At 44.8% G+C, this 26,672-nt stretch overlaps 1 protein-coding gene across 2 annotated transcripts in view; it reads left to right on the top strand.

The window, feature by feature from the left end:
* Positions 1–26,672, top strand: part of AP1G1 (adaptor related protein complex 1 subunit gamma 1) — a 95,591-nt gene that overhangs the window by 25,001 nt on the left and 43,918 nt on the right. For both annotated transcript variants that reach the window (XM_054049225.1, XM_054049226.1), the window contains exons 3-5: positions 12,196–12,320; positions 21,632–21,773; positions 22,237–22,333. In XM_054049225.1, coding sequence (XP_053905200.1) covers positions 12,196–12,320; positions 21,632–21,773; positions 22,237–22,333 — 364 coding nt within the window. The remainder of the gene's footprint in view (positions 1–12,195; positions 12,321–21,631; positions 21,774–22,236; positions 22,334–26,672) is intronic.

The following is a 26,672-nucleotide window of genomic DNA, read 5'->3' as shown; positions in this document are numbered from 1 at the left end:
TGCAGAGAAACTAAATGAATTCTTTGCATCGGTCTTCACGGCTGAGGATCTGAGAGAGATTCCCAAATCGGATCCATTCTTTTTAGGTGACAGAGCTGAGGAACTGTCCCAGATTGAGGTGTCATTAGAGGAGGTTTTGGAACAAATTGATAAATTAAACAGCAATAAGTTATCAGGACAAGATGGTATTCACCCAAGAGTTCTGAAGGAACTCAAATGTGAAATTGCAGAATTAACAACTGTAGTCTGTAACCTATCATTTAAATCCGCTTCTGTACCAGATGACTAGAGGATAGCTAATGTGAAGCCAATTTTTAAAAAGGGCTCCAGAGGTGATCCCGGCAATTACAGGCCTGTAAGCCTGACTTCAGTACGAGGCAAATTGGTTGAAACTATAATAAAGAACAATATTGTTAGACATATTGAGGAACATAATTTATTAAGGAAGAGTCAACATGGTTTTAGTAAAGGGAAATCGTGCCTCCCCAATCTACTAGAATTCTTTGAGGGGGTTAACAAGCATGTGGACCAAGGGGATCCAATCGACATGGTGTATTTAGATGTTCAGAAAGTCTTTGACAAGGTCCCTCACCAAAGGCTCTTACGCAAAGTAAGCTGACATGGGTTAAGAGGGAAGGTCCTCTCATGGATTGGTAACTGGTTAAAAGATAGGAAACAAAGGGCAGGTATAACTGGTCAGTTTTCAGAATTGAGAGAGGTAAATAGTGGTGTCCCCCAGGGTCTGATCTGGGACCAGTTCTATTCAACATATTCATAAATGATCTAGAAAAAGGGGTAAATAGTGAGGTGACATAATTTGCGGATGGTACAAAATTACTAAAGATAGTTAAGTTCCAGGCAGACTGCGAAGAGCTACAAAAGGATCTCTCAAAACTGGGTGACTGGGCAACAAAATGTCAGATGAAATTTAATGTTGATAAATGGAAAGTAATGCACATTGGAAAGCATAATCCCAACTATACATATAAAATGATGGAGTCTAAATTGGCTGTTGCCACTCAAGAAAAAGATCTTGGAGTCATTGTGGATAGTTCTCTGAAAACATCCACTCAATGTGCAGCGGCAGTCAAAAAAGCAAACAAAATGCTGGGAATAATTAAGAAAGAGATAGATAATAGGACAGAAAATATCATGTTGCCTCTATATAAATCCATGGTACGTCCACATCTTGAATACTGCGTGCAGATGTGGTCGCCCCATCTCAAAAAAGATATATTGGAATTGGAAAAGGTTCAGAAAAGGGCAACAAAAATGATTAGGGGTATGGAACGGCTTCCGTATGAGGAGAGATTAATAAGACTGGGACTTTTCAGCTTGGAAAAGAGACAGCTAAGGGGAGATATGATTGAGGCCTATAAAATCATGTCTGGTGTAGAGAAAGTAGATAAGGAAGTGTTGTTTACTACTTCTCATAACACAAGAACTAGGGGTTACCAAATGAAATTAATAGGTAGCAGGTTTAAAACAAATAAAAGGAAGTATTTCTTCACACAACGCACAGTCAACCTGTGGAACTCCTTGCCAGAGGATGTTGTGAAGCCCAAGACCATAACAGGGTTCAAAAAAGAACTAGATAAATTCATGGAGGATAGGTCCATCAATGGCTGTTAGCCAGAATGGGCAGGAATGGTGTCCCTAGCCTCTGTTTGCCAGAAGCTGGGAATGAGCAACAGGGGATGGATCACTTGATGATTACCTGTTCTGTTCATTCCCTCTGGGGCACCTGGCAGTGGCCACTGTCGGAGGACAGGATACTGTCCTGGATGGACCTTTGGTCTGACCCAGTAGGGCCATTCTTATGTTCTTATTGTTGGTTCTCAAACTGTGATTCACGTCTCTTGGAACTCTGCAGCGTTTTTCCTGGGGGGTTGCACAAGAAAACATTTTGAGAACTTTGCAGATTGGGAAGTTGGGAGAGAAGAGTCCATGGAGGAATCGTTCTCTTGTAAAGGATCAGCAGAATGAGAGAACTGGAGATCCAGTGCCCTGCAACTTATTTCTGGATGGCCTCGTCCAAACTCACATGTTCAGTTACTTTTTTTAACTTTTGCTAGTGGCTCCCACTTCTCTCCTCTCTGTTCAGTCTTGCATCTCTGGACTGTTTTCTCATCCTGGATTTTCCATCAGCCCCATCTCAGTGATGCAAATTGAGCTAATTTCTGCCCTCAAACTTTTACCTTCTCAATCATTGTAAATTCCACTTTCCCTCCTGTAACCCCTGTTCAAGAGCATGTTGTCATATTTGTCTTCTTCCACACATCCAGGTTGCCATGGTCAGAAACTGTGGTGGGGGTTGTCAGGCCTAGTGGTTGGGGCTGGAGCAGTCAGGCCTAGTGGTTGGAGCTGGAATTTGGAGTCCAGGGTGGAGTTGAAGCAGGGCTGGAGCAAGGGCAAGGTTGGAGCAGGCTAAGGCTTGAGGAGCCTGATGCTACTCTTAGGCAGAAGCAAGTTCCAAGCCTTGAAGTGAAGATGAGCAGACTGAATTGCTGTTCCTCCTGGGAGCTTTATGTACATAATCTGGAGACACAGACCAGTTTCTGGCTTGTGAATTGGCTGGAGCCTAGCACAGGAGTGACTCATCACCTTACATTAACCCCTCCTTGATGCACTTCCCCAATGTCGTTCGACCCAGCTTGCTGGGTTGCAATCGATGGAATTCATGAAGGAGGATGGGTGCGTGTATGTTACTGGCAGCTTCCCGAACAGTCAGCTGGTCCATACCCTTCCCAGTCCACGAGGTACATCAGTCGTCTTCTGAGGAGCCCAGAGTCCAAGATCTGTCTTACCACATATTCTTCCTGCCCCTGAACCAAGATGGGGCATGGACATGTTTTTGTACAACTAGGAAAGGAGTTGTCCAAATATTTCTTTAACAAGGAAACATGAAATACTGGATGTATCGTCATGTTACGGGGTAGCTGGAGCTTGAAGGCCTCGGGGTTAATCTGTTGAATGATCTGGAATGGGCCAACGTAATGGTGGTCTAATTTCCTTGAGGGTCGGAAGATGTCCAACTGTTGAGTTGAGAGCCATACTGTGTCTCCGACTGCCATGGGAGTATGGTCCCGTCAATGAAAGTCAGCATATTTTTGTAGTTCTCCTTAGCCAAGTATAAGTGTGATTTTAATTCTTCTTGAATGCAGTGGAGGTGTTGAACCAAATTGGAGGCTGCAGGGACACAGAAGGCTGGTGGTAAAGATGGATGAAATGGGGGCGGAAGCCATAATTGGAATAGAAGAGGTTTTGGAGGGTTGATTTGTGATCAGAATTATTGTAAGCGAACTTGGCGAACGTCAGGCACTGGACCCAGCAATCTTGATGGTAGTTAATGAAGCAGCAAAGATATTGTTCTAGAATTTGGCTTACCTGTTCTGTTCCTCCATTTGTCTGGAGGTAGTAGGCAGAGGAAATGCATGGGGTAATTTTCAGGTGTTTGAACAATTCTCTCCAAAACTGGGAGATAAACTGTGGCCAACATTTGTATGTAATGTCAGTTGGTAGCTTGTGGAACTTGAAGATGTGGTCAAAAAATAAGTGAGTGTCGCTTTTGCAGTGGGGATCTTCTGACAAGGCACAAAGTGCGCCATTTTAGTGAGGAGGTCGATGACTATCCGTATAGCTGTGCAGGCCTGCGAAGTGGGGAGGTCAGTGATGAAGTCCATCAAGATAGAGGCCCAGGGTTGGGATGGGGTTGGAAGTGGGATCAGGAGGTTTGGCATGGGGGATCTTCATCTGGCAACACACCTCCCAGGAAGCTGTGTAAGATTTGATGGAGGAGAATAGTTTTGGCCAAAAGTAGCAGGAGATCAGCTTTGCTGTCTTCCAGTACCCGAAGTGACTTGCCAGAGGGGAATAGTGGCCTAGCTGGAGTACAGCTAGATGGGGTCGTCTGTTGGTGACATAAGGGCAATCCTTCAACCAGAGTTCTTCGTTTTTGATCAAGAAATTTGGGTCAGAATTGGCTGATGTCCATGTCACTGCAAGCGGATCATTGGGCAATGTGGACTTCACAAGAGCCAAAAGATTGGTATGTCCAACACATTTATAAAATGGCAGGGCTTCAATACAGTGGCAGATTTGGGACGGTTATCTCTCTTATCTAGGTTTTCGCCCTTGTGAGATAATGCATCAGGTTTGCCATTTTGGGTACTGGGTTGGTAGGCCAGAGTGAAGTTAAATCTAGAGAAGAAGAGGGACCAATGTATCTGACATTGGTTGAGGGTTGTGAGCTTTTGGAAATGTTCCAGGTTTTGTCTGTGGACACCTGGACTGGAAAGCGTGCACATTCTAGGTGGTGGCATGACTCCTGAAATGCAGTCTTGATGGCTAATAACTCCTTATTGTAGATTTCATAATTTTGTTCCTTGGGTGTCAGCTTCCTAGAATACAAGGAACAATGGAGGAGTAATTCAAGGGTCCATGATGCTGAGATAATACAGCTCCAATCATGTAACTGGAGGCATCTGTTTCAATGACAAAGGGTTTAGATGGATCCAGGTATATTAGGATGGGGGCAGAAGTAAACGCTTTCTTCACCTGATCAAAACCCATTTGGGCTTCTAGAGTCCAGCTGAAAGCAGATTTCTTCCATAACAGCTGAGTAGGTGGAAATATCAATTGTGAGATAACTTGGATGAATCATCTAGAGAAGCTGGCAAGCACTAAGAAGCACTGAACATCGCAGATGTTCTTGGGGATTGTCCAACTCAAAACTGCAGAGATCTTTTTGACATCCAAACTTATTCTGCTGGGAGAGATGCAATGTTCCCTCTAATTTTTTCCATCCATGTGCGGAATACATTTAGTTACGTGCACTGAGGTAATGTGCAGGTGTGATCCACGAGTAGAAACAAAAAAACAAGACATAATATATGTTTTCAAAAAGTTACCATAGGGGATAATTATTCCAGCCAGGAGAGGTTAGGCATTTTAAAACTCACTAGTCAAAGAATTAAATTTTAGTGTAAGACAGAAATAAAAATGATGAAATGCATTGACCAATCAAAAACCTAAAATAACACACTTGGAAAGAATAAAATGACAGAGAATATATGTGCATTGCAGGAAGTACCAAGAAATAACAATAACACACGTATGTCTTGGGAGGTGAGTGTAAAAGACTGTGTGTGTGTGTGTGTGACACACACACACACACACACACACACACACACACACTGTGCTGGCTGCTGGGAAGTTTCTGAGAGATGCCGTGCACTACCTCTTTGAGGCACTCACTGAAAGTTCTCCTGCTCCTGAGCCCTGTCCCCCCGCCCTTGCTCTGGGGAGATGAGGGAAGTCTCTGAGACCATGCGCTGTCTCTAAGGCCCTCACTTACTACCCGGAAGGTTCATTCAGATCTCAGACCACAGCGGCTCTCTCCTGCTCCCAGTCCTGAGCCCTATCCCCTCTCCCCTGCTCTGCGGAGATTGGGTTTCAGGGGCAGGGGAAAGGGGTGATATCAGCACCTCTCCTCTCCCCTCCGCTCTGCACAGCTAGCAGGAGGGGCTCTGGAGCAATGTGGCTGCAAAGCGGGTGGCAAGGGGCACCTGAACACGCTGCTGGATGTGCGCAGCTCTGCTAATTAGCATAGAGGAAACGAGAGATGGTATACCTAGGGCTGTCGATGAATCGCAGTTAATTCATGTGATTTAACTAAAGAAAATTAATCGCGATTAATTGCAGTTTTAATGACACTTAAACAGAATACCAATTGAAATTTATTAAATATTTTGGATGTTTTTCTACTTTTTCATATATATTGTATTCTGTGTTGTAATTGTATATTATTTTTTATTACAAATATTTGCACTGTAAAAATGATAAACAAAATAAATAGTATTTTTCAATTCACCTCATACAAGTATTGTAGTGCAGTCTTTGTCCTGAAAGTGCAACTTACACATGTAGATTTTTGTTTTGTTACATAACTGTGCTCAAAAACAAAACAGTCCACTCAGTGCTACTTCTTGTTCAGCCAATTGCTAAGACAAACAAGTTTGTTTACATTTATAGGCCCTAATACTGCCCTCTTTTTATTTACAAAGTCACCAGAAAGTGAGAATAGGCATTTGCATGACACTTATGTAGCCAGCATTGCAAGATATTTACATGCCAGATATGCTAAACATTTGTATGCCCCTTCATGCTTGGGCTACCATTCTAGAGGACATGCTTCAAAGCTGATGGCGCTTGTTTAAAAAAAAAATGCATTAATTAAATTTGTGACTGAACTCCTTCGGGAAGATTGTATATCCTCTGCTCTGTTTTACCAGCATTCTGCCATATACTTCATGTTATAGTCTCGGTTGATGACCCAGCACATGTTGTTCATTTTAAGAACACTTTCACTGCAGATTTGACAAAATGCAAAGGAGGTACCAATGTGAGATTTCTAAAGATAGCTACAGCACTCGACCCAAGGTTTAAGAATCTGAAGTGCCTTCCAAAATGTGAAAGGGACGAGGTATGCAGCATGCTTTCAGAAGTTTTAAAAAAGCAACACTCCAATGGAGAAACTACAGAACCCGAGCCACCAAAAAAAAAAAAAAATCAACCTTCTGCTGGTGGTGACTCAGATAATGAAAATGAACATGTGTCGGTCCGCACTGCTTTGGATTGTTATTGAGCAGAACCCATCATCAGCATGGACACATGTCCCCTGGAATGGTGGTTGAAGCATGAAGGGACATATGAATCTTTAGCGCATCTGGCACATAAATTTCTTGCGATGTCGGCTACAGCAGTGCCATGAGAAAGCAGGTGACAGTGTAAACAAGAAGTGGGCAGGATTATCTCCTGCAAACGTAAACCAACTTGTTTGAGCGATTGGCTGAACAAGAAGTAGGACTGAGTGGACTTGCAGGCTCTGAAATTTTACATTGTTTTATTTTTGAATGCAGTTTTGGTACATAATTCTACATTTGTAAGTTCAACTTTCATGATAAAAAGGTTGCACTACAGTACTTGTATTAGGTGAATTAAAAAATACTATTTCTTGTTTTTTTTTACAGTGTATATTTATTTTTGAGTGCAAATATTTGAAGTGAGCACTGTGCACTTTGTTGTAATTGAAATCAGTATATTTGAAAATGTAGAAAACATCCAAAAATATTTAAATAAATGGTATTCTATTATTGTTTAACAGTGTGATTAATTGCGATTAATTTTTTTAATTGACAGCCCTAAGTATAACCCAAGAAGTTCATAGAGGTGCAATCAAATTCACATTTTTCAGGTTTCCCATACAGACCGTGTGCTTGGAGAAGTTCACGTAGTAACTGTTGGGTTCTCTTAAAAAAAAAAAAAAAAAAAAAAAAAAGGATGTCTAGATAAATTATGATAAACTGGTTCAGAACATCTCTGAAGATGTAATTGACCACGTGCTGGAATGTGGCAGGGGTATTGGAGAGACCAAAAGGCATGACAGGGTATTCAAAATGTCAATACCAGGTATGAAAAGCTGTTTTCCATTCATCGCTCTCTCGGATGTGGACTAGATTATAGGTGCCACGTAGGTCGAGTTTAATGAAAATTTTAGCTGGGCTGACTCTATAGTGGTTCATTGATCAATGGGAAAGGATATTTATTTTTGATGGTGATACTGGTGAGCACTCAATAGTCTACGCAGAGGTACAGGGTGCCATCTTTTGAAGGTGGGATTGGCCATTGTCCTTGGCTGTTAGGATACACACAGGTAGCAAAGGAGTTCTGTTTGGGGAATCCAATCCTGTCATTCTGTCTGGTTGCGTTCCCTCTAAGGAGACTGAACCTGCCCATTTTCCCAGACCAGCCCTGAGACAGGACTTGAGGGGACACTTGGTGGCAAAGTGGCCTCGTTCCCCACAGTACAGGCAGAGGTAATTCAGATGACGATATTCCTTCTCTCGATCTGAGAGGCGCCGTCTTGTCAGGTCTACCTGCGTGGGTTCGGGTTCAGCAATTGCCTGTGTGTGTGTGGCAGGAATGGGACAAGACTAGGCAGGGACCGAGTGTGTACCTTCCTTCTTTCCTGGCATCACTCAAACGGTTGTCAATTTGGATACATAGCTTCATGTAGGGCAGCAGTGCTGTGGAGGTATCAACCCGGGCCAGTTTGTCTTTAATCTCATCGGTCAGGCCTAGATAGAAATGATAAATCTGTGCTGATTCATTCCAGGCCATGTCCGAGACCAGATGACGGAAGTGGGTGGCATAGGTTGCAACAGGACGGGGGCCTTGTTTGAGTGACTGCAGGGTAACTTTGGTAGAGCAGGCACAGTGTGGGTCATCAAACATGAATGAAAAGACACAAACGAATTCATCAAAGTCATTGAGAATCGGGTCTCCTTGCCCAATCCAGTGCTTTGCCTGTCAATAGGCTGGTGATGATCCCTACCTTGGTCTGGTTGTTTGGGTACATGGGTGGGCCCAACAGAACAGCAGATGACATTGACTGAGGAACCCCCAAAATGTCTGATGGGTTCCCGTCAAATTTCTCTGATAGTGGGATCTTTGGGCCTGGACTTTGGGCTGTTGTGCCTGATGGCACGAGGGGACCTGGGACCTGCGAACATAAGAAGGCATTTTTGCGTTGTAGCTAGGCCACTTGGTTCTGGAGACCTTGAACTAGTTCTGCCATATCAGTGGCAGGATTGCCTGGAGACTTCATTTTAATTGTATGGGGTACCTACTGGCATAGGAGATCCATCTTGGCCACTGAGCCCAACTGGGTCTGCTCAAATTGTCAGAAACTGGAATGGGGATGGTCAGGCCTAGTGGTTGGAGCTGGAATCAGGAGTCCAGGGCAGCAGCAAGAGCAGGGCTGGAGCAGGAGTAGGTACAGAGAGAGAATAAGAGCAAGGCTAGAGCAGGCTAAGGCTTGAGGAGTCTTGCCACTGTCAGGCAGGAGCGAGTTCCAAGCCCTGGAGTGACATTGAGCAGACTAAGGACATGTCTACACTACAAAATTAAGTCAACGTACAGCCACCACAGTGATTAAAGTGGCGTTTCACATCCACACTGTGCTGCTTCTGTTGGCAGTGTATGTCCTCATCCGGAGCGCTTCCACTGATTTAACTGTGTGGGGCATTGTGGGACACTGGCAGTGGGGCTCCAGCTGTTAGCTCTGTGCAGGGATGACAAACAGGCGATGTATGTAACGCGTCGCCCTACTACATCGACCAAAGTGCTACGCCTCTTGTGGAGGTGGCATTATTGTGTCGATGTAGTGGGTGACTTACATCAGTGGGAGCTACATTTTACAGAATTAGGTCGACATAAGCTGCCTTACATCAACCTAATTTGGTAGTGTAGACCAGGCCTGAGTTGCTTTTCCTCCTGTGAGGTTTATATACCTGGTCTGGGAACCACAAGACCAGTTCCTGCTTGTTGATTGTCTGGAACATAACTACAACGTTAAGTGAGGAGATACTGTATTTAAAAGCCGTTTCAAAATCTGGCTCAGTTTCTTAGTGTAGATGGGGCCTGTGTGCGCTGTGATGTAGAAACATGCCAGCCATCAAACCTCCTTTTGCAAGCTTCGTATTCAGTGAATTACCAATCTCTCTTCTAAATTGTCAGACCAGTTAATCTCTAATTTAGCTTGTTTTAGGATATGGGTTAGTATATGTTGAAATGTTCTCTAGGGCAGTGTTTCTCAATGACTGGTCCATGGACTGACACCAGTCCCTGAGATCTCCCTGACACAGTTTAGAAAGGCAGAAAGCCAGTGCCTAGTATCAAAAAGGTTGAGAAACGCTGCTCTAGGGTAGGTACCTCAAAGGTGCAGCACATCACCCAAATTGCCACAGTAAGGCTACACATTTTGATTGGGTTGTGATTTTAAATAGGGGCTGGGTAAATAGCCTAGGTTTGCCTAATCACTGACTGCACCTGCCAGCCTCATTAGGTAGGAGCTGTAAGGCTTGGAGGAAGTGAGTAGAAGGCGGGGCGGAGACCACGAGAGTCGGGAGGCTCAGGGAGATTAGGAGCCTGCTACTCTGTTGGTGACCATGCCTGTTAGGCCAAGGCACTGTAAATAGCCTGTATATAGTAGGACACTGGTGGTGGAAAACAGACACAAATAAAGGGCCTGGGTGTTGCACCAGCGTGGAGTGTCCCTGAGTCTGTGAGGAGCGGGGCCAAGGGGTTGGATACGCAAGGGCACGCCATGCAGCCCATTATAATGTCTTATTCCAGAATTAACAATATTCATCAATGTGTTGTATATTGGCCATATATCATTACCATTTCTCCTCTCCCCCAATTATTTAAACACAAATGTAATATGATTAATATAAATGGTTAAATATATATTTATTTTCATTGTGGGAACCTAAATGTTCCCCCAGTGAGGCAGGAGCGCACAGTGTCAGCAGAAGAAAGAGAGAGCTAGAGGAGGAGTGGTTATGTAATTCAGGTGTCCTCTGTGTATATCCTTCTTGACTATCCTATAACTATAGGATTACCATGTCTATATCAAAGCATCTCTGTGACTTCAGTATTTCTATTATATTGTTTTTGTGTGCAATGTATACTTTTACTTTTATCCATTAAAAAAAAAATCTCTTGCGCTGTTTTCATAATGTTTGTCTTCCACTACAAGATATTGTATTAATAGTTTTTTCCAGTGAGCTATAATAGTAATCGTCTGGGTCCACAAATTTAAGTTTGCCTTTTTTGGTATAAAGAGCAAGAGCAAAACTAGCTTCTTTACTCCCAGTTTGAGTCCTTTTAACATGCAGTTTCTCAGTACAGTATGTGTCTTGAAGTCCTGTTGAGTTCTATCTCTAATATTTTTTCTTCTTTCAGGATGGTTTTCAATTTTTTTTACCATCCAGAGTTCCCAACCTGGCTATTTTGCATTTCATATAGATATCCGGGGTAATATATATTTTGTTATATAGAGATGGAGAGACATACTTTATAGTATGTTATATAGTACTGAACTTGCACTAATTGATTAGTGTTAGAGCCAGTACTTATAATTTGCATTATCTGATTCCATTTGCAGTGGTGTTATAGCTGTGTTGGTCCCAGGATATTAGAAAGACAAGGTGGGTGAGATGTATCTTTTATTGGACCAGCTTCTGTTGGTGAAAGAGACAAGCTTCCAAGCTACACACAGTTCTTCCGTTCTGGACTTGTGTAGCTTGAAAGCTTCTCTCTTTCACCAACAGAAGTTGGTCCAATAAAAGATATTACCTCACCAACCTTTTCTATTATTTTATTCCATTCTTTTGCTGCTGTTTCATATTTACAGTCTATTTTCCATAACAGCTTTATGCAGTTTGTTTTTAAAAAACACAGTCATGAGGTTATACATTCCAGCAGTAATCTTGATTGCTGAAACTTCAAGCACGTGTATACAATTTTCTAATACTGATAGCTTTAGTTCTTTTCTTCCCTGGAAGTTAATAAAGTTAAGCAATCTGTATCAACTCGTATTATGCTTTATTTTATTTTTTTGATATATCACTTACATCTGTTTTAAGGGTTGTCCATCCTAATGAAATCCTTCCACTTATCAGAGTGACATTTGCCCCAACATTTAAAAACTTCCTTATTCTACCTCTGTTTGAAGGCACTGTTTTTTGTTTTCAATATTACCAAGATCTGCTCTTTTTGTTTGGTCAAGTGCCTTACATACACTCAATTAGTAAGTGCATTTTTAATTAATAGGTGATATTTCATGGGTGCTGGAATTTTGGGGTATGAATCCAATATACAATTATATAAAGAGATTGGGTTTGTCAGTTTCTTTTCTCTCTGTATCCATGATGGATTTTCTCTATTAGACTGGTATTGAAATGGATTTCTAATTTGTGCAGACCTATAATATGCCTTGAATGATGATGGATGATGTCTTTCACTTACTGATGACTTCTGTGTCACCCTGTTTTAGTTCATGCCCATGGATCTCCAGTACACTTTAAGAGAGTTTCATAGCCCTGAGAGGCAGCATGGTCTGGTAGCTACATCAAGAGACTTGAGTTTTGTTCCTGGCTCTCTTCTGACTTGCTGAGACTTTAGGCAGGTCATGGGTTGCTTTTCTCCCTAATCTTTAAAATGGAGATAATACTAACTTTGTGAAGCACTTGGATATACTTGGACGGAAGATACTATACAAGTGCAAACTATTATTGCTCCCAGCACAGGAGTATGATTTATACTGATTTATCTATGTTTTTTTTGCAGTTGGAGTGCCTCAAACTTATTGCCTCTCAGAAATTCACAGACAAGCGCATTGGGTACTTAGGTGCCATGCTGCTACTGGATGAGAGACAGGATGTCCATCTTCTCATGACCAACTGCATCAAGAAGTAAGACTACCCTCTCCTTCCCCATCAACAAATGTGTGTAGGGATTCAGAACCACAGTTAGGCTCCTGATAATAACTTTTTGGACGCCTCAATTCTCCACTGGCATTTAGTTTGAAAAGGGGGAACTTCAGTCTAGAAATCCCTAATGCCACTAGCAGTGCCCTGGCCATGTTTGAGTCACCTTACGTGTTTGCTTGCTGCTAAGCTCCAGGCTGCTATGGCCCTAAAAAGTTTTTGAAACTTGGTGCGTAAGCAGAGAGCCACCGAATGCGTGAAACTTCCGTGTCTTGGGCATTTACTTGGTGATGGTGTGTGATTAGTGGCTGAGAGAATGGACCATCCTGTCATTAAAACTTTCCTTAAAAGAAAAGGAAGCTAATATGGTTGTAATGGGCTTTCTGTAGCTGGTGGAACAGCTTCTAGAGATGCTGAGGGGGCAGTTACCTTCTCATCTTGCAGCAGAGCAAGCCCTGATTGAATAATTAAGGGTAGCACAAAATCACTTGGGGCTCATCCACACCATACATATGACTGAATTCAGAGGATCTGGTTATAACACAGCTGCAATATGTAGTGTAGACTGGACCTTAGGCTAAAGCCCTGAGCAGTGCTGCAGCCATCTTGTACTGGTCCCCTGACTCAATTGTATTTATAAATATAGGTGATAAGTTGTGTGACTCTAGCTCTACTCTGTTCTGAGAGTTTGGCCTGGTTGGGTGTGGTGTTGTGATGGGGCACTGGTTGACTGCAAGGGCAAGGCAGCACCTTTCTGGGATGTGGTGTTCAGCTGGTTTGGAATCTCCCTGAGCTGTGAACAGTAACAGACAGGAAACTGTGAGGCTTCCATAAGGATGTTATTGAAGGCGAGTAGGTTTGAATGGAGAGCAAGGTGTAGAAAATCAGTGTTTTCTTTTTGATGAGGCCTCCTTTTTCAGGGTGGGGAAGGGGGGAAGCCAGTCACGGGAGCTGGGAGATTAAGATTTATTTTTGTTATTTAGATTTCTCAGATACTCTAGGCACAATCACAGGTGAGTATCTGAGAAATCTAAATAAAAAATTAAATCTCAGTCTCCCAGTTCCCACTGACTGACTTCACTGCTGCCATTGCCTGTCCCCCAAAAGGGGATCCCATCAACAGGAGAACATTGATTTCCTACATCTTGTTCTGAATTCAGATGTGAATATCTCTGTTGTACCAAGTGGTGGGGTGAGCAAAGGAGTTTTGAACTGAAGACCCTTCACTGAAAATGCCTTGCCTCCAGCTAGCCCCCTTCCACTTACATTAGGATCCCCAAAGAAGTCTAATTTTAGGGGAACAGGTACTGGGAGTTAAGTTGGGAATTGTGCATACAGCTGGTTTACATAACCTGGCATTTTTCTGACTATTATCTTTGTCTCCTCACCTTCCTCTTTCTGCTACCCCACCGCTTTGTCCTGTTTTAATCTAGACTGTAAGTTACTCAATGTGTCAACTGTCTTTCAGTGTTATGTAGGGTTTATAGTGAGACCGGATCTTGGCTGGAGACCCCAGTAGCTGCTGTGATACAAAAATTAAAAATAATTAATACACAAATCTTTGTGGAGGAGTTGTTGCCCATAGCACATACCTGACAAATTTGTAAAAACAAGGAAATGAGCAGTTAAGCCACGTAGCAGCACATACCCTATATCCCATCCTCAACCTTATCATTACCATAACTACTGGACACCACATGCCACGAACTTAACCCTGCCTTCCTTTTGCTTTTCTGCACATGTTCCTTTACCGGATTGTTTCCACCACTTTTTATGGGTGTTTGTTGTAGTAGTTCGTTGTGTTGGGAGTTTGGTGAAGATAGGTGTGCAGATAGGTGGTTAAGACAGTGATGGAAGCCGGGCATCCCTAAGGGAGCAGAGTTAAGGTTGCAGCAACATGGTCTGTGATGTCCAGGAGTTGTGGTAATGTAGGTGAAGGAGAGCAGGGTATGTTGTAGTAAGTGACTTACCTTTTCACTTCCTTGCTTTTGTGGGTGTCAGGCATGCTTTGTGTGCAGCAACCCTAACTGCTTCACTACAGTGTGTGTGTTGAGGTTTTTATACTTACCTGGGGGTATGGGTTGGATGAGTGTGGAGGGGGTGGTAGGGAGTGAACACGAAGGGGGCAAAAGTACAGTTGCTGATAGAGAATATTTTATGCAGAGTTTTGTGTGCTTCTGGGACCCATCAGTCAGGTTTGTGTACCACCCCCACAGCTCCTCCAATCAGGCGTGTGTGCACAATGCATAAACTTTTCAGTGGTATCATGAATAGCTGCTTAAAAATTCCTGTCAATCTAAATAGTTTAAAACAGCTTTATCTGTTGTAGGAGATCAAGTCAGCAGACACCGCTCACCTTTTGAATGAATAAACAATATTTTTAAGATTGGTGATTGATCTATGAAAAGTACCTGACAAGGGGGAAAAAATCAGACAGAGCCCAAATTCAGAGCTTTCCCATTATAAATGTGTTCAGAGAAATCAAACTACACAGAAAATCCAAAGGGCATGGAAACTGTTTGTGAAATATCTTGCTGATAAATTCCTGTTGTTCTCTGAGAATAGTTGGTTTATGTCCTATTTTAAGCCCATTTTGGAACACAACCTTAATTATAAAGTCACTACCAGACACCTCTGTAATGCAGAGACCTTCATCAAACTGCTTTTGCCATTATTCTTTCTCATAGCTGGATCCCTGCACTTAGTCTCTGAACATCAGTAGATCTGGTTTTCTTAATTTGTTTTTATGTTAGCATTTTTCCAGGGTGCAGCAACATCTTTTTCTTGTCCTGGGCACTTGACTATCATTCACACTACTTCCTCTAGCCAAGATAATGTCATCTAGTAGATTTTAGGGGGAATCTGAGGAGATGTAGTAACATCCCATCTTTCCACAATTACAGGGCCAGCTGAGAGGAAAACAGAGCAGGGAATTTTATTTCCTATGTGGTCTCTGCCATTTGAGTCCCAGACACGTTTGAGATCTGACTCTAACTTGGTTTTCAAACTGTTGTCTGTCAGGCCTCCAAGAGGCATTGCTATTTTCAAAACATTGTAAAACAAAGTAATTTAAAAGTAAGCGATAACTAAACACCCCTCCCTAAATGTGCATTATTGATCAATAGCAGGCAGACCTATGATTACAAGTATTAACTTGTATTCCATATGGTTATCTAGGATTATCCAGTGACATAAGTGACCACATTGGTAATATCCAGGAATGATATCCAGTGTGCAAAGAGTTCCTGGGCAGCGGGTGGGGAGCACGTGTTGTGTTGTGTGGAAAAGTCCTTTTAGGTGACAGATGAGGAAGATTGTTGTAGCCTGCTGCACTGGGAAAGGCTTATTTATTGACTACTTCATGTCCAGATTAAGGGATTTTAGTTCTTGAATGCCAAATAGTCTGTAAAACAAGTTCTCATAATTCCACTGTTCTCTCTTGCTATTCCATGTGCTACGTACACCTCTACCCTGATATAACACGACCCGATATAACATGAATTCGGATATAACATGGTACAGCAGTACTCCGGGGGGGCGGGGCTGCACACTCCAGTGGATCAAAGCAAGTTCGCTATAACGTGGTAAGATTTTTTAGCTCCCGAGGACAGCGTTATATCGAGGTAGAGGTGCACATGTTTTCAGGGCATCTCCAGTCCACCAGGGAGTCTGTAAACTGCAGAGGCTCACCTTTTCTTCTTTTTAAACTTGGTCTTTAGGCAGGCCCTGCTGGGTGCATGACTCATCCTGCAATAAAACCAGGTACTTTTCGGGTGTCTAGGGCCTAAACTATCCTGTGCTGTTCGCTCCTTTCTCCAGGTAGTAGCTCTGCGTCCTTTTCAGGTAGTTTCCTAGGAGGGGTGAGATGGGGAGAAGGGATGAGACAGTAGCAACTGAGGCTTCCTGTAGGCAAGAAGCTGCTGCGAATTCAAACATTAGTAGCCACTTAAGGTTCCTGTGGGCTGGAGTTTGGGAGACAGGAGCATCTTTGCTCTCATCAAGACCCTGAGGCAGTTTTGGTTGTGGAGGAAGCTGTGGCAAAAACATTTCTCTTGTTCAGTGGGAGACAGATGGGGTGAAAGTGTTCCCATACTGTCACTTATCTCCCCTCACCTCCTCCAAGAATCTGTGCCAGGCTTGAGAGAAACTACAGTGAAGTTGTCCATCAGCACCATGAGTGGTGGGTGGACCCCCTCTTTGGGGAGGCTAGCCCCCCCGGTCCCACCCCTTCTGCCTGACGCTCCAATCCCACCCCCCAGAGCTCCCAGTCCCTTCTCTCTACCCCCGCCCCGCAGCAGGAGCCCCAAACCCCCCACCCTCTCATGGCTGGAGGAGCCACGGGCCAGCCTGAGCTGCTGCTGGAGAATGGGAAACGCACTGCGCCTCCCCTCCTGAAAAAGCGACAGAGTCCTGTGGCACCTTATAGACTAACAGACGTATTGGAGCATGAATTTTCGTTGGACGCCTCCGACGAAGTGGGTATTCACCCACGAAAGCTTATGCTCCAATACGTCTGTTAGTCTATAAGGTGCCACGGGACACTTTGCTGCTTTTACAGATCCAGACTAACATGGCTACCCCTCTGATACTTGACTCCCTCCTGAGACCCCGAGCTGTCTGGCAGGAAAAGCAAAAGCTCTTCCCAAAGAATGCTCAGCTTTTACATGTGCCATGCAGGTTCCGGGGCAGCTGAGGAGACGGTATCTGCTACTCAGCTTCCTGAGTTCATCAGTAATCTCTATGGAGTCCAGTGTCGCTGCTTTTCCAGCTACATCCCTGAATGTACTCCATGAACCAGGCAAAGGTGGAGATGGGGATTAACCTGCTTGTGGGAGAAGTGCTAGATTGGGCCTCCCCTCTGTTAGCCCAGTACTCTCCAACTGGGATGACTCCTGTGGGAATTCTCAGCCATTTTTGATGACCACCCATGCCACGTGCACTTGGCATAGGCCGCCCTCTGGAAGCTTAGACAAGGCAAGGGCCCGCCACTTCTAACGCCACCCATTTCTGATGATTGGTAGCTAATGTCTAGTGGAATATGGCAGTGCAACTGTGCCAGTTCCAAGAGGTAGAAGACAAGCTAGTTCATGTAGAGAAACCTACCTGACTCAACACCTTCATTGATCTTCTCCTTTGTATTGACACCTGGGTGTGCAAGTGAGAGGAGGAGATGAAGGGAGCCCAACACAGCTATGCCCACCCACTGTGCACAGGCCCGAGGAACCAGGTCTTGAACTGATGTAGATGGATCTGGGTCACAAATGTTTGATCATGGAGGTAAAGGAAAGCCAGCAACTTAAGCTTTGTTTCTACTGAAGAACATTGGGACCCTCACTTGCACTCAATTCCCCTGCAATTAGCCAGGATCAACTTTGGTGCCACAGATAATTTTATACATGCAACGGTGGTCCAGACTCTACAAATTCTCCTTCAGCACAAACCTTCACTGGACCTGGTAGCCACAATTGATGGGTTACCCTGTCATCCGGTCCAGGAACCCAGAAAACTGTTCTTTTCGAGGTTGGCGTGGGAGATTGCTGCAAGTTACAACATTTTGGGATCCGTTCGCTGCACTTCCCAATAATATTCGCTATACTGTGGTTGGAGGAGCATGACCTGCATATCTCCAGGAGGGGGAAGAGCATCAACATTTCTTCCTATTATTGCCAAAAAATCTGCCTGCAACCCCGCTGTGAGCCAATCCCTGAACCTCAGGGAGGGTTGTTACCACTCTAGGGGTAACCTGGGCCAGCCAGAAAGAAATTGCCTTGAGCCCAAAACCGTGTCTCTCAAAGAAATACCAGGAACACACATGATGTTTTTGAGAAAAAAAATCGTGGACATCCTGCCCCCACACCAAGACCATGGTTTGCACAGCCTTTCATAGGCCATAGATTGAAGGCCCCATATTGATTGATACATAAACTGGCAGCAGTGCACAACTATGTCCAAGAAAATCTTGAGAAGGGTTTCATCTGTCAATCTACCTCCCCAGCAGGGGCCCTAGTACTTTTTATACAGAAGGAGGATGGATCATTGTGTCTTTGCATGGACTGTTGAGCCCTAAATCAGGTCACAGTCCACAACCAGTATCCTCTGCCTCTTATCCTGGGTTTGCTAAATCATGTGCGAACAGCCAGGATCTTCACAAAGGAAGACCTTTTGGGAGCTTACCACTGGGAGCATATAAGAGCCACCAATGAGTGGAAAACCCGCCTTTCATGCCCTGTACAGACACTTCGCATATTCAGTAGTGCTGTTTGGCCTGACCAATGCCCCTGCAATTTTCCAACACTTTGTGAACGACATGTTCAAGGACATATTGGATAAATGTCATTTATCTCAATGTTATCCTCATGTTCTCCGAGAGCCAAGAACAACAGTGTCATTATGTTGGATCTGCTCTAGAAAGGCTGTAGAAGCATGGACTATATGCCAAACTGAAAAAATGCCTCTTTGACCAGCCTTCCCTCGAAGTTTTGGGCTATATCATCTCCCCAGGGGGCATTCAGATGGATTCCCAAAAGATAACATCAATTCATGACTTAGTAGCTCCCTGGAAGCCCTGTGAATTATAACACTTCCTATGCTTTGCCAGTTTTTATTGGTTGGTTATTTCCGACTTCTCACGCAAAGTGGTTCCCCTGACTTCACTCCTTCGTAAGACCATTTGGTTCACTTGGTCACCCGAAGCCCACAATGCCGTCGCCCAGCATGATTTCATCCAGCTCAACTCCTCCTTCACCATGGCTCCCATCCTGGTGCACCACAATCCAACCTGCGTGTTCGTTGTGGAGGCCAATGTGTCCAACGTGGTCCATGGGGAGGTACTCTCTCAGAAGCTCCACGCCCAGCAAGTCTTGCACCACTGCACATTTTTAGTCATCTCTTGCAAGCTCACCCTAGCAAAAATAAATTACGAAATACTAGACGAGCTGCTTGCAACTAAAACTGTGTTCGAGGAGTAGTGCCACCACCTCAAGGGGATTTAGGTCTTCACAGACCATAAGCTTGAATATCTCTGCAAGCCCCAAATTTTGAATTGAAGGCGGCTAAGGTGGGCCCTGTTTTCTCTGTTCTAATTCACCATCATCTACCAACCTGGGTCCCAAAATGGAAAGGCTGATGCCTTCTCACGAAAAGGACAGTACTATCGTGAGGAGGGCAAGGAACCTACTGTTGTGCCACCATATCTTCTCAAACTCCGTAATTTCCTCAGTGCAGCTATTCACTAAGATCTGATCTCCCTTGTTTGGTTTGCCTCGAAGGAGGACCCCTCACCTGGGAGCCACTGTTGTCTAGAAAGTTTGTCTCACTTTGAAGCATCTTCTGAACAATAGACCTTCTTGCGAGCTAGACTGCCCGTTCCTGGGACCCTCTGGGTCTGCCAGCAAGTCAACTGTGTCACTTTCAAATTACAGCTGATCCCTGATCCCTTAAGGTACATTCCATGTGTTCCCCACATGTCCCTCCTAAAACCCTACAGTGATAACCCCTTCCCTGGCCAAACCAGTCCTCCATTTCTACTGGTCAAAGTCCAGGACTATAAAGAGTCTGAGGTGCATGCCACCCTTAATTCCGTATGCACCTGGGGACACCTGTCCTCCCTTGTAGACTGGGAAGCATATAGACTTGAAGAGCTTACTTGACAACCTGCCTCCCATGTCCACGCCCCTAACCTGGTAAGAGAATTTGATGAGGTTCATCGAGAGAAGCCCAGTTCTTCCCCGTCCTGTCCCATGCTCTTCCCCCTCCTGGAGATATGCAGGTCATGCTCCTCCAACCACAGTATACCGAATATCATTGGGAAGTGCAGCAAATGGATCCCGAAATTTTGTAACTCGCAGCAATCTGAAAAGAAGGGCCCTGAAGGGGGGGAGTGATGTAAGAAACCACAGGGCCTAGGCACAGTTGCCACGAAGTGGAACTGAGAGGCTAAATCCTGCAGGAAGTCCCACCCTATGGGACATGAGTGATAGCTCTCCATGATTCCCTGGTAGGCTGGGACTCTCCATCTAAATCAGGAAGCCCTTTCCTAGAGTTGTCTGAGCAATGCAGACCTCCCGGCTTTTGATCTAGGCTCGCATCCCAACCCTGATCCTGTTTTACTGTCTCTAGCCTCAGACTATTGCTGACCCCAGTGAAATATCCTGACCTGGCCTGACCCCGATTCTCACCGCACACTCTCAATTTGGTAATGGACTCTGACTTTAGTTTTGACCTAATTCCGGATTGATCTCTGACCTTCGGCCCCAATACTGACCAACTCACTCCATACCCACAGGCTGCCCATGACCCAGTTCTGACAGCATATCTTTCCCCTTCCCCACCCGCATCTCCTCTGAGCAGGAATTCCTGTCACTCACCTGGACAGGGGGAGAGGGGCCTGGGATGAGAGGCACATGCCCTGTTTCCTCTTAATATCAGGGTTGGAAGGGACCTCAGAAGGTCATCTAGTCCAACCCCCTGCTCAAAGCAGGGCCAATCCCCAGACAGATTTTTGCCCCAGATCCCTAAATGGCCCCCTCAAGGATTGAGCTCACAACCTTGGGTTTAGCAGGCCAATGCTCAAACCACTGAGCTATCCCTCCTCCCTCCGGGATGAAGAGTCTGGGGGCCAGGGGGGATCACTTGGGAAGCTTTACACATCTGAAATTCCCTTTTTCCTTGTAATGCCCAGGATTGGCTAGCTGTTCACACTGTCCCCTGCTATGTGAAGTGAGTGTAATGGCTGTAGACAGTTCCCTGTTGTTTGTCAAGGGCTGGGATCCTATGCTGCAAAGTTGTTGTGTTGTGGCTGGTTTGTGTGTTTCTGCTGAAGCAGGAATGGGGTCAGGGCCTGCCTCTCTGCCTGGGGCAGCACAGAGCGTGGTGTCTGCAACAGTGGCATTTCCCCCACTCTTCTGCTGGCTCTTGATCCCTGTGCTTTCACCTGTCAGTTCTGTCAACTGTTGCTTAGATACAAGTGTGACGTAGGGTGGAACTCTGCATGCCTCTGTTTCTCCTGGGCTGGGCTCCAGGCACTGGTGTTGCTGTCATTCAGCCCATTTCACTTGTGACTGTAGCTATACCTGAAGACTCCAGAAGTGAGTCTGTGGTGGTGGGCGACTATGCCACGTGTGTCTGAAGCGTCCCATTCTTACTCAACTGCCCAGCTGCCTTGGAACATACATAACTAACTTCTTTGCTTCACAGCTTACCTGCATTCTGATTCGCTTCTTGATGTGCAGAGTTCCCTGCACCTGTGTCCTGTAAAGTGCAAGTGCTGACAGGCTTGTTCTTGGTCTCTTTTGCAGTGACCTTAATCATAGCACGCAGTATGTGCAGGGGCTGGCACTCTGCACCCTCGGCTGCATGGGCTCCTCTGAGATGTGCAGAGACCTGGCAGGAGAAGTGGAGAAACTCCTCAAAACATCCAACTCTTACCTAAGGAAAAAGGTACCTCAGGAAGTTTCCAAACTGCTGCTTTACAATCTAAAGCCTGGGACAGAAGGCTTTTAATATTTAGTGTGCTGGGTGGCATAGGGCACATCAGCAAGTTATTTCTCTGAGAGTACATGTACTAGCATGATAACTAACGTCCAAAGACTTCCCTTTGTCTGCAATGCAGGTAAAGCATGGGTGGTATCTGTGGTCTGGACAGAATAGAAATCTTGTCCCAGTGGGTACAGAGCTAACAAATCCATAAGGCATTGGCAAGGATTATCTCAGTATAGAGATGTTCTTGCACATGTACTTGTTAACACGTTTCCAGGTGAGTTAAGTGTGCAAATTAGCTCTAATATAGAAGTGGATCCTCTTAAGAAGTCTCTGTTTCTGGCCCGGAGATGGTTAAGCTTGGAGTCTGCGGGCAGTCAGTGACAGGCAGGGGTGTGCTAACTGTGCTGCTCTTCTCTTGCAGGCAGCACTGTGTGCTGTGCATGTCATTAGGAAGGTGCCTGAACTCATGGAGATGTTCCTGCCAGCCACCAAAAACCTACTGAATGAGAAGAACCATGGTAATGTCAGCAGGCAAGGCCCAGGCCTTTGGCGGCAATGCTCCTCCATGCAGGGTGGTGCACGTCCATCATCTACCTTGTTGTCATACAGGTTTCTGATCAGTGTCCTTCCAGTTCTGTAGAAAGAGAGCAAATGTCCTGTGTGCTACAGGAGGCATAGAGCTATATGTGATTCTTGCTCCTGCAGGAAATTACACAGCACAGGCTACAGGGTAATCAAATGGTCTTTCCGTTTATTTATCAAAGTACCTGCTACTCTCATTTCAAGACAGGTGAATCACACACAGAGTAAATATGGTGAATCTGGGACTCTAGCAAACTGTATTATGTGATTCGTGGTATGTTTCTCCTCTGTAAGGATGGCATTCTGAGGTTCCCCATTAAGTCTCTCTGACTCAGGTCACTCTTGCTTTTTGTGCAAGGCAAAAGATTTTCTAGCTGGTAGGGTTGCAAACTCCACTTGGGATCTGAAAGGTCAGCTTCTGTCTGAGATGATTACTGGTAACTTGGAACTGATGGATGAAGCAGAATGGAGTTCAGCTTGCATTCCCAAAGCCGTGAGATCTCTGCAGTGCTAACTGGAGCAGAGTAATCAGACAGTTCTTAAGTTGCACAGCAGATTGCTGGTTAAGAAAGCGCAGTATCGTTGGGATATAGATGGGCATTAAAGCATGCCATAAAGGAGTCACAAATAGAGGCTGTGTTTCAGAGCTGAGGCTGTTGTGTGGAGAGTGGCCTTAACAAGTAGTTCCTTCCCATTTAAACCAATGCATAGCTGCAGCAGTATCTCTGGTAGCCAAGTAAACATTTGTTTCCTTCTCTAGTGAACATGTTCATGTCATTTTATTTCATTGGGGTGTTAGGCTGCAGCACACCTGGGGGATTGTGGGGGAAGGGAAGGGCGGGTTGCTTGTGGACTGTGCTACATGTGGACATTGTGAACTTATTTAGGTTTTAAAATGCTCTAATTGGAGTACTTAGTGCAGAGACTAATTAAAATGGTAACAGTATCAGCACCTCACAGTCTTTAATATATTTATCCTCACAGCACCCTTGTGAGGTAGGGAAGGATTAGTGTGCCTGTTTTTACAAGTGAGGAACTGTGACTTTTCCAAGGTCACACGGAAAGTCTTTGGCAGAGCAAGAAATTGGGCCCAGGGTCTCCTGAATCCCAGTATCCTGCTCTCCTTCCCTCCCTTACGTACCAAGGAAAATGAACTTCAGTCAGCTCCAGTATTATGTCAGGAGGGCTTTGCATTGTACTGTGAAGCCACGTCATAATCTGTCAGACCAGCATAAGAGTGCAGATCTTGATCGCCCCATCTCAAAAAAGATATATTGGAATTGGAAAAGGGTAACAAAAATGATTAGGGGTATGGAACGGCTTCTGTGTGAGGAGAGATTAATAAGACTGGGACCCTTCAGCTTGAAAAAGAGACAACTAAGGGGGGATATGATAGAGATCTATAAAATCATGACTGGTGTGGAGAAAGTGAATAAGGAAGTGTTATTTACTCCTTCTCGTAACACAAGAACTAGGGGTCACCAAATGAAATTAATAGACAGCTGGTTTAAAACAAACAAAAGGAAGTATATTTCTTCACACAACGCATAGTCAACCTGTGGAACTCTTTGCCAGGGGATGTTATGAAGGCCAAGACTATAGTAGGGTTCAAAAAAGAACTAGATAAGTTCATGGAGGATAGGTCCATCAATGGCTATTAGCCAGAATGGGCAGGAATGGTGTCCCTACTCTCTGTTTGCCAGAAGCTGGTGTGGCAAGGCACCTCCTTCGTCCCACCAGATTTTGCACTTCCCCCTCTGGCCGTGGTGGGCCTAGGGTAATCCGCTCCACTCCCCCTTCTGTGCTCCCTTGGTCATATTTTCAGGGCAGGCCTGAGGGTGGCCTAAGGGGTGATCCTCCACCAAACAAAAAGGAAACAGTCTGATAAACACAAAACCACTGGTGGATACCTTTCACTGCCTCCTCGCTGGGGCAGGGTGTCTCCCTGTTGGTTGCCCTGGGGTGTCAGTCCTTTCCCTAGCAGGCACTCAGGTTTGGCTGTTTCCCCCATGGGAAGGAGCACCGCCTCTCAGCCTGGAGCAGTTTATTTCCCTGCTGCCACTAGCCTGGCAGCAGGTTGTCCCCTTTTCTCTCTCCCCCTTTCTCTGCCCAGAGGAGGGTTTTTTTTTAAAGGTCTCAGGCAGCCCTTAATTGGATTTAGGTGTCCCTGACTGACCTGAGGTAACCCCTTCTCAACTTGTAGGAAAAAGGGCCTTTAACATTCTAGGGCTCACATATCGGTCTTCCAAGACCCTCTTGCAGCTGTCCGGCCTGACTTTGTCACACTGGGAACGGGCGACGGGATGGATCACTTGATCGTTACCTCTTCTGTTCATTCCCTCTGGGGCACCTGACATTGGCCACTGTCAGAAGACAGGATACTGGGCTAGATGGACCTTTGCTCTGACCCAGTCTGGCTATTCTTATGAAGATCTGAGGCCCGCTTTTTGAAAATGACCAGGCATCAACCTCCTAGAACATCTTGGTGTTAGGCAATCAGCAGGACTAAAGGAGCTTGTGCACCAACTGTAGAGCTCTTTGTAGGCCAAAAATGAGTCTTTTAAGTGCACCTGGAAATGGTTTAATATAGACTCTGGGACATGGATGTTGCATGCTCCCTGTGACAAGCATTGCTGAGCAAGCAGGCTGACGTTTTGTGTTAGCTGAAGTTTGAGTGTCTTTCGGGGCAACTCCGTGGTTACAAAAGAGAGAAGACTGTGTCCAAAATGGAAGGCTGCAGCATCCTACCCAAATGTAAAAATAGCAGGGAAGGGAAACCATTTTTGCCCATTGCTCAAGGTCCAGGAGAACAGCTAAAACATGGGCTTTACCAACAAATTTGGAATAACCCCTACGTCCCAGGGCAGATACCAAGTCTGCCATCTCCTCCAGATGTTTTTGCCTGCCCATCAGATCTCCTCCCTCTTTTCTGGAATTGTGGGGCTGCTTATGGGGTTGTAATTGTAGGCAGCTGGCAATTAAAAACAAAAAGCAACTTGTTTGAGCATCTCCCCCCGGGGCTGCTAAGAGTTACTTTTACTGCAAGTTGATGGCTGGTGAAATGTTGATCTGGGTTGGGCCTACAATCTAGGTCATGCCCTTTTTTAACTAAAAGGAAAAAGAATGAGTACAGGCTCTTGCAGGGGAGCATTTCAGTAGCTGGTCAGACTGGGTTGTGGGTGAAAGAAAATATTTGTACAACTGTTGATTCAATGTAAATGATTGAAGGTCAGTCTAGATACGTCAAATGTTGATGGTAGGTTGGAGGAAGCAACTGGAGAATAGAGCAAAAATATCTGCTTTTTTAGTGTGTGCCCACAGCTTGTCACTTTGAGGGTCTTGTTAGATGCTCAGCTTGCGTTTAGATGATCAAATAGCAAAAGTGACCGGGATGGTGCGTCTTATCTGCGCCTGATCAGGAGGTGCCCCTTAAATCCACTTAGAAGCTCATACTAGGGCAAAATAATAAACAATGTCATTTATTAACATAAGAATTGCCATGCTGGATTACTCTAATGGTACGTCTAACGAACTATCCTTTCCCAGCCAGTCGCCTACCAGATGCTAGGGGCAAGAAATCTAAGTGGGAATTAGGGAAAGCTTTTTCTTAACCTAAGTCATTAGTGCTTGCCTTATATCATAGAGCCATTAAGGTTTATATTCTTAATGTAATATCATTTTAACTAATGTAATTGAGAGTGATTTTAGCTGTATAAACATCTAATCCTTTTTTGAAACCTAGTAAGTTTTTGGCTTCAGTGATATCTGGTGGTAGTGAATCCCTCAGGTTGATGGAGCATTATGGGAGGAAATCTCTTCGGTCCTCAGTTTTAAATTTCTGTTTCAGTTTTGTTGAATATCGCCTTGTTCTTGTATTATAAAAGGGTGAATAGGAGCACCCGAATGAGCTTCTGTACCCATTTGTTAATTTTGGATCCCTCAATCCTGCCCCCCTTGTTTGTCTCCTACATAAACTATCTGTCTTTTCAGTTTCTCCAGACATCTAATGATTTTCTTAGCCCACTTAATAGAGAGGAGCAATCTACTGCAAGCATACAACTCCAGTTCTTTGCACAGATTGCTTGTTGGTTTTGACCTATAAAGCCCTGAATGGCTTGGAACCTGCCTCCCTGTGTGAAACTTACTCTATTCAGAGGCATGTAAGTTGGAGCCTCTTCAGTGCATGAGACACAGAGCGACTGGCAGGCATTCTCCATAAAGACGCATGAACCCACTTGCTGGGACCCAAAACAGCCATGCCCACTTTCTGGCCAT

Source organism: Malaclemys terrapin, chromosome 14 (genome assembly GCF_027887155.1).
Source record: "Malaclemys terrapin pileata isolate rMalTer1 chromosome 14, rMalTer1.hap1, whole genome shotgun sequence".
Classification (NCBI taxonomy): Eukaryota; Metazoa; Chordata; order Testudines; family Emydidae; genus Malaclemys; species Malaclemys terrapin.
This window is presented reverse-complemented; position numbering and strand designations above follow the sequence as displayed.